At 43.4% G+C, this 17,056-nt stretch overlaps 1 protein-coding gene across 50 annotated transcripts in view; it reads left to right on the forward strand.

Moving 5' to 3' along the window:
* SORBS1 (sorbin and SH3 domain containing 1) overlaps positions 1-17,056 on the forward strand; it is a 240,748-nt gene that overhangs the window by 176,832 nt on the left and 46,860 nt on the right. For 36 of the 50 annotated variants that reach the window (XM_067709891.1, XM_067709907.1, XM_067709912.1 and 33 more), the window contains 5 exons: positions 1,117-1,231; positions 6,894-6,977; positions 10,956-11,021; positions 11,568-11,669; positions 15,924-15,973. In XM_067709891.1, the coding sequence (XP_067565992.1) occupies positions 1,117-1,231; positions 6,894-6,977; positions 10,956-11,021; positions 11,568-11,669; positions 15,924-15,973 (417 nt within the window). The remainder of the gene's footprint in view (positions 1-1,116; positions 1,232-6,893; positions 6,978-10,955; positions 11,022-11,567; positions 11,670-15,923; positions 15,974-17,056) is intronic. The other 14 variants (XM_067709910.1, XM_067709934.1, XM_067709937.1 and 11 more) reach the window with 5 other exon arrangements.

The raw sequence follows: 17,056 nt of genomic DNA on the forward strand, positions 1-17,056 counted from the left end.
CACTTCTCAATCCACAAAAAGGCCCTGGCCAAACTGAATTCTTTATTTTTCCTTTAAATACACACTGTTTCACACCTCCAAACTTTTTCCATCTTCATAGACAAATGAACGGCTGTTTTTGAAATCCCACATATACGTAAGTGACATCTGCCTGAGGAATTTGATAATTACTCTGAAAGGAAGGCTGGGTATACCCATAAATCCTTACAAGTGCGTTCATCGAGCACCTACTGGGTACATTCTGTGTGCGGGTTGAACCAGATGCTATGGAGGAATATAAACATACATAAATCATCGTCCCTGCCTTCAAGAAGTTTATAGCCTTGCAGGAAAAACTGAATATAATATCACGGTGCAAAGTGCAATTATGTGCATGTATAAAAATTTTGCAAATAATTTCCAAGGCTTCATGTATCCTCTGAAATCCCTCACTGGATCGGGTTAAGTACTTGTGCCAAAGGCTGCAGTTTTGATGATTACCGGATGGGGTGTGGAATAGGGAAGAAGAACATGGTTATAATAACAAATAACATTTATTGAGTGGTTCCTGGGGTCCTGGCGCTCTGCTAAGTGATTTACATGCTGAGACGTACTGTCTCATTTAATCTTTACAGAAACCCCATTTTTCAGATGAGGAAACTAAGGTAGGTAGCGGCAAAGTGCTTGGCCCAGATCAGCTAGCGAGCAAGTGCTGTAGCAGGGCTGGAGCCACAGCTGCCTGGCTCCGGGACCTGCATTCTCTCTCACTGCACTAGCCTGAGTGGGAAGTACAGGCATGTCTGGGGAATGATAAGCTCCTGAGAGCAGAGCAAGGTGAAGGATTTTTCCAGAGCAAGCTTTGCTGCTGCCGCTGCTGCTGCTTCCTTTCTTCTCTTTCTCTTCTCTCTGCTTCCCAGTGTCTGGTTGTGAGCACAGGACACCTCAAGCCTTTTGTGAAGCGAACACAGGGATCTGTTTGTTTGAAGAAGGAAACCAGCACAACTAAATGCTTTGGGCGGAGTCCGATTTTGTGCCTCGGATATAAAAATTCCTTGATTAGACTAGAGTCAGCCAAAGTCTGACCTGTCGGATGCCAATTTTCATGAAAATAGCTCTAATAGGATTTGCTTTCTACAGAAACGACTGGGAGCCCCCAGATAAGAAAGCGGATACAAGAAAATACCGTGCAGAACCCAAAAGCATTTACGAGTATCAGCCGGGCAAGTCCTCCGTTCTGACCAACGAAAAGATGGTAATGTGCATATTAAAGTTCTTTTGTCTCACCCTGCCTGTGTTCTTTAATCCAGATGCACTGTGTGTGCACTTGGATTACATTCTTTCTCCCTTGAAATAGACTTGCTTTGTTTAGAAGACAATGAAAATATGAAGCATTTTTACCCTTTTCATTTTTGCAGGTGTTCACAAAATAAGTCCCAAGAATGCTTTGAAAGAATCCTCTCGTTGTGGCTTTGTTGCTCTCTTTGCTCATGGTTTTCACTAATTTTAAATTTTGTAATGTAAGGTGGATTTTGCCACTGTCTTTTTTTAAACATCTAACCATTCGTTTATCAGGCTTATTACTAACTGGACTAAAGTTGGGGTTTCTTAGGTGACTCTTATTTGAACATGCGCAAAGTTTGTAGAAGTTACTAGTACATCATTAAAAGCCAAATAATTAATATGATGATGTGACTTGGGGGAAAAAAGCCCCCGGCTGTTAGAGTGTGTCTTTTAGGTCTTCCTTTTCTGACAAGTGCAATAGAGAGGACGAATTTCATGTTCAGTCTGGTTTATGGTTCCCTATACAAGTTCGCATCTCCAAGCAATTATCAGTGGGGAAAATGGCCTGTATGGGCATAGCAGACCACCCTGCAAAAGCAGGGGAGAATTTTTACAAACTGATTTGTTTCATATCTGCCGATCACGTTTCCTTTTATTCACCCTTCATTAGAAAAAGCTGGTTTCAGAATTCTGAACATGGTTAAAGGGATCTTCCAAAGCTCTATAAACCCTGCAGCTGTGCCAGCAGGATGGAATTATCATGCTGGGGATTGATTCTTATTAAAATGCTGTTACCACACTGAGTCCAGAATAAGTAGGCCTCTGAAATGAGGGCTCAAATTATTCTCCCTCCACCTCTTTTGCTCTACATGTTTTTAAGGAATAATTGATTTGACTTTTAATAAAAAGGTGACATCTTTAAAAGCACAAAGGGATAAGTAATTTTAATTAGGAAAAAAGGTTCAACAGGTCACAGAAGTGCTTCAGAGTCGTCATTCTTCAGCATTTACTGTGCACCACAGTTATTTTAAGCAAAAAGTTCTGAGAGGAGCGGAGAATTTTGCCTCTGCTCAACCCTGCATTGGAGGTTCTCTCTCTCTTAGAAGGTAACAAGTACGAAAGGTAATCCTCCATACAGGTCTTCCTAGAAAGAATGTCACGTCCTTTGGGTATATTCCGGACACTTGAATAACAAGTGGTGGACACACCATCACCTGTCAGTACACTTCAATGATTTTAGAGACTCTGTAGGCCTTTGGGTGCTTTTGTATTGGCAATTTATTATTTATTATTGTTCATAGAAGGTCATTGATTTATTGAAGCCTTGCCCCTTAATTTCTCCTTTGTTTCCTCCTCCTTTCCTTGGTTCCTAATAATTTGACCACTATTCAAAACTAGGAAAAAAAACAGTAACATAGTTTTATTTTTCTCACTGATACCACAATGGTCACAATGTCTTCCATGTCATAGTCCTTGGGATCATTTATATTGTTTTTACAAACCCCGAAAAGTAGCGCACAGTGCCCACGGGGCCCTCTTAGGGGAGTTGCGCTGACCATACACGTGGATTGCCAAGCACCGTCTGGGTGTTCCCACACAGGGAGCCCCCTGGTTGTACCAGGACCTGGGCCAACCCAGTTAGGACGTAACACCAAAGGCTGGCCAGGGAGGAACATCACTGTGCGGCTGTTTTAGTTTCGTGCCTTTCCCTCTATTTAGCGCTGTTCTTCCCAAAGAGTCATTTTTCATTTCAGAGAGAATCTTCATCTTTTCACAGTCTACTCTTCACAGGGGTTGAACTCGTCCTTTATTTTTGAATTTCTTCTCCCGCTCTTTTTGCCACATGAGCAGAAACATTGGAATGTGAGTTTCAGTACGTTGAGTCCTGCCTTTTGGTTTCCAGTGTCGGGTTTACCAGAATCTGAGGAACCCCCTTCCTTCCACAGCCACCACCCCACCACCACACACATACATACACACACACACACACACACACATTTTTGTTGTTGTTAACTGTGAATAAGTATACTAACTAGAGACAGACAGATGTAGAATGTAAATGTGCTCTCAGAAATGCACATCTCCTTTTAAGGGGGAAAATCCACTTTTCCCCCCAATTCTTTTCCAGTTGGAGGTGCTCGTGTCTGCTTAAGCCTGGCAATTTAAATTGTGGCCTCACAGGCACATCTCTCTATCTGTTGTTCACACAAAGAGTTGAAGAGTAGGCTGTAAAGGTTGCCTTAGAGCACATCTTGTTCCTGGAGCAAACCCACAGCATCCCAGACAGATAAACAGTGTGCTACCTTCAGAATCCCCCCAGGAGATTCAGTCTTGGTGACCTAGTCAGCTGTCTGGCAAACTCACCTGAAGTTCTTCATAACTGTTTGGCCTCCCTCTTATCATAGTATGAGTCCATTTTCTTCTCTTCTGGTCTTGGAATTGGAGACCTGTTGGTCAGTCCCTGCTTTGTCAGAAATGGCTTTTTTCAGGCTGTGTTCCTTTTACTTTCCTCCAAAGTCCCTTATAGAACTGAACTTCAGCTCAATTCAATAAATATATACAGTTGACCCTCGAACAACATGGGTTTGAACTGCACAGTCAACTTATACATGGATTCTTTTCAATAGTAAATGCTATAGCCCTACACAGTCGTGGTTGGTTGGATCTGTGGATATAGAGGAACCGTGGCTACAGAGGGCCAACTGTAAATTATACTTGGATTTTTCGATTGCATGCACCCCTAATTGCCCACACTGTTCAAGGGTCTGCTGTATAGAATAACTTTGATGTGCCGAGCTCTGCATTAGATGTTGGAGTTCCTGCTCCCATAGGGGTATAGTAGGAAGGACAGACATTAAAATCGTTACTACAGACACGATATATATTTGAAAGTGTAAAACAAGGGGATTTACCCAACTTGGTTTCTTCCCATTTCACTGTCACCTTGAATTCCTTCCTGACTTTTCAAGTTTGTCACTTGCCCCTGTTTTAGCTTGGTGTCATCCACAAACTAAGCAGGCCCGCCCCCTTCTCATGGGGAGTATGAGAAATGTAAACAGAACTGGACTAGGAATTGCAAGGTCTGAGTTCTGAGTTCGAATTCTGACTCTGCCTTATGTCTTGGGACATCGCTTAACCTTTCTGAACCACAGTGTTTTCATCTATAAAATGAAATTATTATCTGGCCTGCCAGCCTCACTGAAGCATTGAGTGAGAGGATCACGTGTGATAATGTGGGTTAAAGATCTATGACCATTATAAAGTGCCATGTAAATGACTGGGCCACATTCAGATTATTTAATTAAAATCTGAAGTTAGTCTCTGGCTCCCGTCCAAGCAGCAAAACTGTCCTTCAGGACAATCAGGTGTTCCTCTCAAGTCACCTGCCTTTTCTGAGGATTTTGCCAAGCTGGGAAAAGATAGCCACCCGTAGCAGAGAACTCAGCCTGGCCTTGTGGAATCTGCTTTGCCTGCCAGTACAGAGAGCCTGTTCTGCATCTAGAAGGACGTTTTCTGCCTGTCCGTCCTGTACTTGGATCTGTAGCAGAGTTATAAATGCAGGATCAAATGCTGTGCGGTATTGCCTCTTTCACTTTCCCTCTGGCAGCTCAGAGGGCTGAGGCTGGCTGCTCTGGGTCCAAGCTGGTTGACATACCTCCTGACTCAGTTCTCAGCCCGGCATTAACCTCAGCAGTAAAACAATCTGCAAACAACCTTTGACAATAAAATGGGTTCATTCTTTCAGGACTGAGTACCAGAACATTCAGGCAGTTTCCCGAAAGAGTTGATACTTTTTTTTTTTTTTTTAATGAAAAGAAACTACTCCCAGAGAGCAATTTATAAATAGTCTTTTAAAATAATAAACATGAAATAGGTTTCATGGAACCCCATCATACAAGGATCTAGGGTGTCCCTGTGTCTAAACTGTCTCTCCTGAATAGTGGTGTCTTTGTAGATATTGTGCCTCATTTCACTGAATAAATACAGAATCCATTATTTTACATAATTGCAAAATCCATTGAGAAGGAACACGCATTCTCCAAGATTTAAGCCCTGCGCCCCTAAGGACAGTTGGAGGAGGTTTTAATCTGGATTCAAGAGGGCAGACTCTGTTTCAATATATATTTCCCTTTGATTTCAACTAACGTCTATCCAGTTAATTTCTGTTGAAGAAACGTCCTCTGCCATATTTTCCTCTATTTAAAGCAAAAGTAGAAATAATGGTAAAGATTCTTATAGGGATTTTTAGAAGAGATTGGTAAAGGTCGCTAAGGAAGTTTACAGTCATTTCAATAAGCTACAAAAGGCCTGTTAACGGAATGTTAAGAAAAATGTATCCAGGAGGAGCAGCTTTGGGAAGGAGTCACTTGGAGATGCGTCCACAGGATCTGCAGTTTCCTACCTCATGTGTCATGGCCCTGAGGGCGTGAAGTTTCTTATGATGTTTTCAATCACAGTGGAAAATGTACATTTACTATTCCATATTGTTGTCAGAATATCACCACCTATCTGTTTTGTGACTATCAAGATCTTTTGAAACGTATATACCCGTAGGAATTAAGCCGTGAGCCTCTAACACTTCTATCTGATGTGACCATATCTCCAGTTTATTAAGGGGAAACCTGATTTGCTTTCCAGGCATTCATTTTCCAACTAATTATTTCCGGAAACACATGCTCTTCCACAGAGCAAGGTACCAGAACTTTATAAATATTTGATTCAACATGAAATCCCATGGAATCATATTATCAGTCTGTGAACTACTTTTTAGAGTCGTATAAAATGAGAAATCTAACTTATTTTTGTAACATAACCCCGAAGTTTTTTCCCCACCTATCGTTCTGTTATCTGTCTCGTTCAGCTTTTCCCTCGCTTTATTTTTTCCCGAGTTCTTTAACGTTTATTTCGTAGAACACAAAGTATATTCTGTCTGTATTCACCCCCCATGGATGCTTGTTTAAAATGTTTTTTCACTTGTGTCTACTGTTTTTACTTACATCATCTTTCACTTTACTCTGTATGGGACATGGTTTCTCACCTACTCATGTGCCATTAAAGATGCAGTATTAACAAATTGGCTTTTATAAAAGTGTCAGTATTTGCTGCTTATTTTGAAACCCTTAAGGCAGCCTTGCAAATAAGTACTAAAACTGTACTAGCCCATGAAAAGTGTTTGCTGTACTCATCTGGCGTAGATGGCTAAACGTTTGATGTGTTCCCCAGGTTATTTGCTCTTAACTAATAGCTCTTTGTAAAGAGGGATAAGGGCTCTCTTTTCTCCCACCACTCAGACAATTACTAAGGGAAACTGTCATGCCCATGTTCAGATCTGTTGGGAAGGCGGCAGTGTGGTGCAGCGTTCTCCATCTGTCGTCCCTCTGCCTTGGGACCGAGAATGACTCCCTCACTGCTCCCTACCTCAGTGTGCCTGTTTTCATAAACACATCCTTTCCTGCCTGTTTCAGCTCCCCTGATTTTGCTCATGTCAATAAAGAAATGGATGATCGCTGCTGTTGAATGCAGGTGCTGTATATTTCTGGAAACCACTGCATCTCTACTGGCCGGTTCCTATGTAATCTCTGCATAATGTTATCCTTCTCTCTCTTCCATTTCCCTATCACCAACCCCTATAGAGTCGGGATATAAGCCCAGAAGAGATAGATTTAAAGAATGAACCTTGGTATAAATTCTTTTCGGAATTGGAGTTTGGGAAACCGGTAAGTTTAATAGCTTCAGTGGTTATAGACACCTTTTTTAATAGTGCTGTTGATGCATTGTTGCTGCTAAAAAAATCAGACCTATTTGTAAAGAATTCAGGAAGTGGGGAGCAGCCTTGTTGGCTGTCAGTGGTGGGATTGTCTATTCTAGCTACAACCTGTGAGCTTTCCATTGCTTTACTTCACCAAGAAAGGACAGTGAGCTCTGGACAGTATTTCTTGCTAGAAAATCCCCCAGGAGACATGGCTAAGTCATTGCTTGTTTCAGGACCTCCCACCACTAGCAACAAATATCACACACCTTGTAGATTGCATTATTTCGGCCTTTGGTTCAGTTCCTTGACCAAAGACTTCATGGTGTACTGAAGGCAACCAGGAAAACACATTACACACTGAGAAAGACCAGCATTGTCACTGCTTTGAATAGAAATTTTAGAAGCACACATGCAAGGGAAGTGGCAGTGCAAGTGGAAAAGGGCCTCTCTATGCAGAGGTGATCCTCGAATGCCATCCTGTTACAGGCGACTTTTAGGGAATGATTTCTTTGAGGTAGGATAATATTTCCCCAAATTAGAAATGAGAGTGAGGAATTCTAGCAAACTTAATATTCAGCCCAATAGCCTGTAGCTTCCCTGTGATGTGTCTGAGTTCGCTTTGGTACAAATTGATTTTTGGCACTTAAAGGAGGATTTTCTTGGCCTTGCACCCAAAGGAGTATCAAACCGAAGGGAGAATTGAGCTCATTTTTTCCACTGGAGATGACTGGAAACTGACTTTAAAGCTCCAGTTACTTTAAAGTCTTAATTATTACAGCTGCAAAAAGAATTTACAGGTGGAGGGATTTAGTGTATAAAAATAAAACATTTTATTAGATGTTTGTATGAGACTTTAAGCATTGAATCGGCATTTGAATCACCAGGATGTAGAATGATAGTTTTATTTGCAGATAGCAATTAACTTTACAGCTCAGTGAAATGTTCAGTTCTGTAGTACATTTTTAATGAAGATGAAGATGGAGAAATTTAACTTGCTCTGGAATTGCTGAGCTTTGTTTGAATGTCCAGTCATTTTCTGAGTTAGGAGCACCTGCCTTGCAAACACCCCTTCTTGTAGGAACAGGCATTCCTCCCACTTTGTCCCCTCCCTGACACTGTCACCTAACGTCAGCCGAGGTGTCCTGGATGAACAGCGCCACCTAATGACCAGCAGAGAGGGAAGCATCCAACCCAAAGTCTGCACCGTCTCCTCCTCCCCACCCCCCAAAGCTTTGGTACACACCTCACTTCGCCCCTCTCTCCCTGTTTTCTCTGCTGTCCACCATTCACACATCAATGAAGTCTACCTCACGCAGTCGCTTCCACATGCGAAGATTTAACAGTATTCTAACCCTTTTCCTTTTCTTTTTCTTAAAACCTGCTCAATTATCTCACAAAAAACCCTGCAGAAATGTGTACCCCTGCCCCCTCAAAAAAAAGACCATGATTGGTACACGCAATAATAATGCCATACTTTCATCAGAGAAAGCAAAAGATATTAGCTTTAAATTGTTTATAATAAGGAGACTATGCCATTGAGTTTTGAAACCCTGTTCAGAATCCACAAATTTCTAGCCATCTCTTCATTTGCCAGATAACAAATAACTATTTTAGTTTTACTGAAATATTAACTTTTAGGAAAAGTTATGAAGCCATTTTTTTCTAATTAATTGTGATTGGTTTGTTTAATTAAATCTGTCATCGTAAATAATACTCTTCGTTAGCAGTAGACAGCATTTCAGTCACAGCATATTTAGATAGGCTCTGTGAATAGCTCCGTGAATTAGCATCGTTTCTGCTGGAAACTGTAGTCTGAGCCCACACAACCAATCCAGACAAATGTTGACAACACGGTCCATTTGCGTACGGGGACCTTCCTGTAATTTGTATTCCTACCCCATTGTCCCAACTGCCTCTTAATTATTTAAAGACTTAGAGATGCTTTTCCAAAATGTCATTTTCTCTGAAGCCAGAGTGTTCCTTGCATAGACCTTAGAGTCCTTCTTAAATGGGACTACCTCGTTTTGTGTAGGTCTTTTAAAGTAATAGAAGATGATACTTTTGAAGACTTGCCAAAATAGCTTAATCAATGCCTATATCCTGAGGAACAGCACTGAGGCGAACGGGTCCTTATGGTCTGAGTCATCCTGAGGGTGGGCTTGTTATCTGGTTGAACCAGGTTGATGACTCCCAGAGTTTGCGAGGAAGGTGTGATGGGGAGAAATGTTTTCTTCACTTCTCTCCTACCCCAATCAACTCTGGGCCACAAAAGAGCAAGAGACGTAAATAAGAGGGGTGTAATCCATGGCAGCTGTTTCGGAAGACTTTTCAGTCATTCAGAAGCAGAATGAAATTAAAACTACTATCAAACCACGTGGATCATCGTTTCTCCTTTTTACGCCACGTGAACCTAGGACCCACTTCCCCCTATTAAAGCCTGCCAGAACTTTAGACATTTAGCCTGAACTCCTTTCTTCCTTGGCCCCTTCACTTAAAGCCACCCAAAATGAGCTGAAGTCTCAGCAAGCTCCTGACTGTAATACCTTTTAGGTCTAATGAGTTGTAGGATATCAACTAATTTAAGACTCCAGGGACCATTTGGGGCAAGATTATTTAAAACCAATTTAATTTGTAAGCACTGTCTTATTTTTCGCAGTAAGTAAATGAGTAGGGCTACCAACAGTGACTTGGAAACATCTCCATCCCCAGATGAACAATCCAACTGTATTAAGTGCTTAAAGCTGAATGGTAATTGTCAGTGGCACTTACTTTACAAATTGCAGAATACACGCAACTGATATTACATACACAAGTTACTGGTGAAGGCACCTTGGAATCAATTACGTTTCATTTGTAAAATCAATTACTTTTTATTTGGCCTAGAGTGTCAGCTCTTTCTTCTTTTTTCTCCCCATAATTTCTACAGAAATGGATGTGATTTCTCTAAGTAAGCTCAGGGCAAAATGTAAAACTAATTTGAATGTTTCCACAGACTTGGTTATGATGAAATGTGCACAGAATGATAGGAGTTATTAATGATATCATCTCCTCAGGGGTCATTGTGTAAGGAATTTCAAGTCTAAGTGGGCAGAACAAGAAGGTTTACTTAGTGGAAGAGAGGTTGCAAAGATAGAAGCGGCTTGTAACTTCCAGATGTCCTACCCTCTGGACACCCCTTAAAACAATTCTCCTGGCAGATTTCTACTTCGGGAATGCAGTTCTAATTCTAACATGAACAGTTAAAGGAGAAAATAAAAATAACCTTACAGTTCACTGTTTAAATTCAAAGAATAAACTCTGCTCTCTAAGAGAGATGGAAGGTTTGACTCTACCATCAGCAGTATTATCAAAGTCTAGGTAAACTGTGAAAGGAGATTTTTTAAAACTTATCTAGTGAAATTGTCTAGTTCTACAGTGCAATATTTAACACCTGTTTCATACATGGATTTCATCGTCACAAGCCACAGGAAGCACATTTAGCACCATGTACCCACCCTTGGTCAGATCTCCAAATTCACACGTTTATGAAGACATAATGAATTTTACAGGTGAGAAGGCTAGCTTCCAAAATGTAGGCTCTCAGTGTCCATCTTAGTTGGAAAAGAACAGTGAGGAATTTAAATGTTTGTTTTTGTTCAAATTGGCGTTAATGCTTTTTTTTTTTCTTCTTTTTAAAGTTTTCAATATTTATAATCCAACAGTGATGGACTCTTGAGACAGAGATGCAGAAATAAACCTCCCACTTGAACATTTCCAGCTCCTGAGTTCCATGGGGTCCCCAGGTGGCCTCAGGAGACAGGGTGCCCGCTCCTTTTGTTTTTAGTTCACTTTTCTGTGTTGAGACAGTTCTCCTAGTGTTGCCCCTCTTGGTTTGAGCCGGTCTCCATGTTTGTCTTTATGTCTTTACGCTCATTTCTTCATTTCCTCCTCTGCTTCCCGTCAGCCTCCCAAAAAGATATGGGATTATACTCCTGGAGACTGCTCTATCCTTCCTAGAGAGGATAGAAAGGTAATTCCACTGTGGGCTGTGTGTGTGCGCTCTGGCCTGGCTAGTGTGCGTGTGTTGTGGGCTTTTTTCTTTTATTAAATCCCCCCCCTTTTATTTTTAACTTGATTGTAACTTTTTTTTTTTTTTTTTGGCTTGGTGATAAAACAGTTTAACAAAGTCTCTTAAGACTTATACTAATGTGTAGAGGTTTTTAAAGCAATTGCTTATTCTTCTGACATATAGTATGTGTCATAGTCACCATACTCTGAAAAAAGGTATTTCTAAAAGGTAGGTTTTTGGGGTCTGTGTAGTTCCTCTCTCTAGCAAGTAGAGTAGAGTTTTGGAGCTCTGATTACCACAGGATTTATATTCTCTATGCCTAATGTTGCATTCCCTGTTTTCCTGTCTTTAACTCATTTCTAGTAAGCTCTTGTGTTTTAGTCATGCCATCTTTGCCTTATTAATGTATGATACTAAACAAACTCGTTTTTCAAACGTAACCTTCCATGCTGTCTGCCTTTCCTCCTAACTAAAACACTCTTTCCCATCTTTTCTTTCTTGAACCAGACTAATCTAGAAAAAGATCTCAACCTCTGCCAAACAGAGTTAGAGGCAGATTTAGAAAAAACGGAGACGCTTAATAAAGCACCCAGTGCAAACCTGTCACAGGTATTTCCGAGTTTTTCTCGTGCCCTCAGTTCCCTTTGCTTTCTTCTTTGTTCTATGGTTTTTGGTGTAGTTGGGGTGATGAATGGTTATGCTGGTCATTTTTAAGCTGCATGGCTTTCTGACTCCTGTTTTAGGTCACCCCTGACCCCCAAGTTAATTGTTGTTTGGATTTCTTTTGAGCTTGGCATCTTCCTTAAAGGGGATTTTTCAAATATATATGCAGGGTGGCTAGTGATTGAACTGCTCCCCCCCGGCTTACCATCCTCTTTCTCTGCTTTCAAGGGGTCACCCTTTTAACTCCCCTTCTGCCCCCTCGTGTGTATACCTTCTCCGAATTTTCAGGGAGCCTTTTTTGGGCAACTTCTATGTCTTTTTTGCAGCCCTGGGAGATACCAACCTCAGAGATCATTTTCAAAAACACAGCAGCTGTGATTCGAGTGCCTCTTGCGTGCAAGGCACTGTCAGAATAGTAGTATTTGTAATTTGAAAGGTCAGAAAGTTCTTAATGAAAAAATGCACTCCGAGGACCAGACAGCCTGGCCACAAGCGTTTGAAACTCTGCCTACATTGATATTTTTAAAGGGAGCTATGTCCCAATGTGGTTTATTAAAGGATGTGTCAGAAAGAGAGAGAGTCCAGGGTAAATGGGCTCCCAAGGCGAAGAAAAATACCAAATGTTTGGAGAACTACCCCCAGGGTTCCCTGACAAAACAAAGGAGATGCTTACAAGGAAAGGGTATCTTTATAGAAAATAAAAAAAGGAATGCAGACACTGCTGAAGAGGCTAGGACGTCCACAGACTGTGGCAGGAGAAATGGAAAATGCTAATGGACCGTGTTATTCTTAAGCAGAACTGAGACAAGGAGGGTCAGGCCACCAGTGTGTGTGACTTGGGTACGAAGTCATGTGGAGCCAGAGACTCAAAGCAGGTGATTATGGCCGCAGCCAGGGGGGCCCGGGATACGAGGGGCAGAAGCCAAGCACTGCAAGCTGATGCAGGGGAGTTAGGGTTTGGGAATTGAGAGTCACCGAAGGATGAGGTAGCCAGCAGGACCAGCGGTTAGGCCCAGGGGAACACAGAAGGTGAGCGACAGGGCATGCAATCAGGCAGATGCGTGACGGGGTGGGCATAGTGGGGAGCTGAGTCTCCAACCAGGGCGGAGACTGGCACCAGCTGTAGCTGCTGTGGGAATGGAGGTCTGAGCTGGGTCTAAAGGAGAACTGTGGCTGCAGGTAAGTCCTGAAGTGAGCTGGGGGGCCGGAGGGGAAGTGAATCAGCAGGCACTTTTTTCAAAGTACTGTAATAAGAGTGGTTCTGTAACGTGTGGCAGGATGGACAGCAGCTAGAGAACTACTGCAGTAACCGCAGCCTCTTTGGGGCAGAGATGGCATCCAGTACCTACAACCCTGCCTGGGGCTAGGTGGGCCCGAAGAGGTGTCTGATGCATGAATGAGTCATCTTGACATTGGTTCAATTATGCGTTACCCGTAGTCCCTAGCGTGTGTGTGACGTGCTGAGGGAGGTTCTAAATCAGCACAAGAGTGGACTTTGCCTTCAAGAACATGACAGCTTAGTCACACTCATAAATAAAAGATCTCCAACAGTACACAGCAATGCCTGGTAAGAGCTAAATGAACGCCACAGCCTCTAAGTGCTCAGAAGAGGGGGAAATCTTCCAGGAAATCAGGGAAGACTTCTCAGGACTTGGCCAAGATCTTAAGGGATTGATGGAATTTAGGTACATGGCAAAAGTGGGGGCCATCCATTTGAGGCATGGTAGAGAGCACAAAAGTGAACGTGTTTAGGATGGATTCAGGAATAAAGTAGATGAATTCATCTGTAATAGAAAATTTGGGGTGATAACAGTGGAAGGCAGGTTTGGGGAAAGAGGGTTGACCCTGGGTTGTAGAGACTCCAAAAATATGGTTAAAGAGATGGTTGATTTTGCCCTCCAGTCAATGATGTGATTCAGGACTAGTGTTTTAGGAAGGTTAGTGTCCTCACTCTAGAGAGGTTGAACTGAAGGGATAACCTCCAGTTGGAGGTTGAGAGGGCAAGGAGGCTACTGCAGCAGTCCAGGCATGTAGGGGTGAGTACTCCAGTGGCACCAGCATGACGGGATGAGGGTAGATGTGAAATCACAGAGGAAATTGCAGTGGGACATTTTAACTAATTGGTGTGAAGAACAAAGAGTTGGGGTAATGGGATGGAGACATAGACAACTGTAGGGTTTTGGCCAGGAACCTGGAAGAATGGGGACATCAGTATGTCACATAAGAAAGGTGGGGAGAAAATCAGTGCAGAGGTAAGATGAAGGAGGTGGTTTTAGGTAGTTTATTTTCGAGGTGTTTGGTATCATATAGGGAATATCCAGTACACAGTTGGAAATAGAAAACTAGGTCCCATGAGAGGCAGGGACGTTGAAAGGCAATCCGAGTCACCTGAAGAGAAGTGATGGTTGAAGCCCTGGGAGCAGGTGGAGACACCCACCCTTGGAGTAGATTACAGATCGAAGAGAGAGTCATGCAGAGAGAAAGGATGGGAGACAGGCAGCTACCCATCGGGATGCTGGATGACACAGAATAGGAGGAGGGGCGGGTCAGAGAAAACCAGAGTGAGGAGGAAACGTGAGAGGTGGAGCAAGTATGAGAGTTGCCCAAGGGGTCCCCCAAAAATAGACTCTGAGGGAAGGTCAGTGCATTTAGTAACCATGAGGCTTCTAAAAACTGTGGTGGTTGCTGGGTAAGTAGTTGATGGGGGGGAGAGTATGTGGTGAAGAATCAGGGGAGCCCCCAGGGATACAGCACTGATTGGCAACATGTGATTGTGGAAGGAAGGAAGGGAGATGTTTCCAGAGGACTCAGCAGGGTTGTGCAAAAGTTCTTCCAAGATGGAGACCCAGAACGGGGCAGGTGCCAAGGCTGGGAGACCAGTGCGGGCAAAGGGGCTGGAAGGATGGGTGTGGAGGTGAGAGCAGTGCCTTCTCAGGAGTCGAGGGGGGTGGAGGGCAGAGGAGGGCCGGGGGTGAGCCCCTGACGAAGGCTGCCTCCCCTCCCATCATCCTCCCTCTTTCCCAATCTCTTCCTTTTCCTTCTCCTGGTGTTTTTCTTTCTCTCCTTTCCCCAAGTACCTCTTATCCTCCGCAGAGCTTGTTTTCCTTGAAGTGGTCATTAGTAGAGGTAGGAGCTTTTGGTTTTGGTCGCGCTGTGTGGCTTGCGGGATCTTAGTTCCCCGACCAGGGATCGAACCCGTGCCCCCGGCAGTGGAAGCTCAGAGTCTTAACCACCAGACGGCCAGGGAATTCCCAGGAGCATCTTTAAACGTTAACTTTCATGTTGATGTATTCAACTAACACATTATTTTTGAAAACAAATATATTGAACCCTTTGCCTTTCTTTCTCCAAGACAATAGAAACCCTAAACTCTAATTATGCTGCTTTTTCTCTGCATAGACTCTTGGTTTTCTTCCTTGTGCATAGGGGCCTGTAATTTGATAATATGTTCCCTCCCGTCACGCTGAAATGGTGATTAATAGTTTTGTGAAACTGCATTTCTCCCCATTTCCACACTTCTCAATCTGCAGGGGTAAATAAATGATCTAAAAGTACAGTCTTTTAAAATGCATTTTTTTAAAAACATCTTTATTGGAGCATAATTGCTTTACGATGGTGTGTTAGTTTCTGCTGTATCACAAAGTGAATCAGCTGTATGCATACATATATCCCCATATCCCCTCCCTCTTGTGTCTCCCTCCCTCCCTCCCTATCCCACCCCCCTAGGTGGACACAAAGCACCGTAAAATGCATTTTTGTATGTTCCGTACCTGAAGTGTTGGGTGACACTCTGGTTGAGGCATGTGGGTGCATGAAGGAGTCTGGCTCCGAGGGTGGGGGGATAAGCTGCTGGAGGGTGCTGTCCGTGTCACTAGTGCCTGTTGCCAAGTGGTGGGCCATCTTTTCAGTGGGCCTGCGACTGGAGATAAATGTTAAGGAGTGGGGCGTCTCCCGACCCACCCAGAGAGCCCTGGTTGCAGCCACTGGGAGGCAAAAGCCCAGAAATCCTTCTAGAGAAAGAGCACCGCCTTCCGCCAGCACTGAGACCTTTCCAGCCGAGCCCCCCATCTCTCAGAGGGCTTTATCTAAATTAGGAAAGGAAAAGGACTTCTCTCATTTTCCCCTTGGCTTGAAATATCTGAGTCGAAGTAAGTCATCTACATTCTTTTTTTTTTTTTTTTTTTTTTTTGACATTTACAGAGCTCAGCAGTCAGCCCCACTCCGGAAATTTCTTCAGAGCCTCCTGGATAGTAAGTTATCACTCTTTACATGGCTTGATGTATTAAATATCAGAAACGGGAAGAGGCTTGTGTTGTATTTTGTTATCAGTCTAGTGAATTTGAATGACGTACAGTTTGGTGATAAGTAGCAATTATCGTCCTCAAATTATTTTTTCCCCCTCCTTTTCCAAATTAATTTTGTGTTGATTCATATCACCTTTGATAAGCTTTTCCCTGTGTTGGCATCTTTACCTTTAGAATGTGTGCTGATCTTTGGGGGAACGGAGTGGGTGACTAAGGCCACGTCTGGTATAAAGGTGGGGGTGGGGTGAGGTCCTCAGGCTGGACCTATCATGAGGAAGGATGGGGCCAAGAGGGGGCTAACGTGTCTGATTCTCAGAGATCCTGGTTTATTCCCCCATGCCAATTCTTAGAATTCTGCCTGAGTGATGGATGCACACCCCACGCACTTCTTCATGGGCTGACCACCAGACTCCTTTCCCGTCCCCAAACCATCCCAGGTCCTCTCCTAGGTTACCTGTCTTAGTACTTCACTGTGCAGGTGTTATCCCAGCCGAAAATGCTTCCGTGCTGCTCCCTACCCTTACAAACACGGTGAATAGCCAGCACTTCCGCTTGTATCGATGGGCTCTGACGGGTCCTTCCTATACCCAGTCTCACATTAGTACCTCTTATGGCACTTACTTCTGTTGCTGTCTACCTGACTTATGCTCTTGTTTTTTTTGTTGTTTTTTTTTTTTTGCGGTACGCGGGCTTCTCACTGCTGTGGCCTCTCCCGTTGCGGAGCACAGGCTCCGGACGCGCAGGCTCAGTGGCCATGGCTCACGGGCCCAGCCGCTCCGCGGCATGTGGGATCCTCCCGGACCGGGGCACGAACCCATGTCCCCTGCATCGGCAGGCGGACTCTCAACCACTGCGCCACCAGGGAAGCCCTATGCTCTTGTATTTTTATAACTATAATAAATTATGAACTCCATGAGGGCAAGGACTGCATCTCCGTACTGCCTGGTGCACCCTATAGATTTGGGAGCTGTTCTGGTAGGAGCAGCTTCTCATCTCATCACCATTATATCACCATCTGTATCTCATTCT

This window comes from Pseudorca crassidens, chromosome 16 (genome assembly GCF_039906515.1).
Source record: "Pseudorca crassidens isolate mPseCra1 chromosome 16, mPseCra1.hap1, whole genome shotgun sequence".
NCBI classification, from domain to species: domain Eukaryota; kingdom Metazoa; phylum Chordata; class Mammalia; order Artiodactyla; family Delphinidae; genus Pseudorca; species Pseudorca crassidens.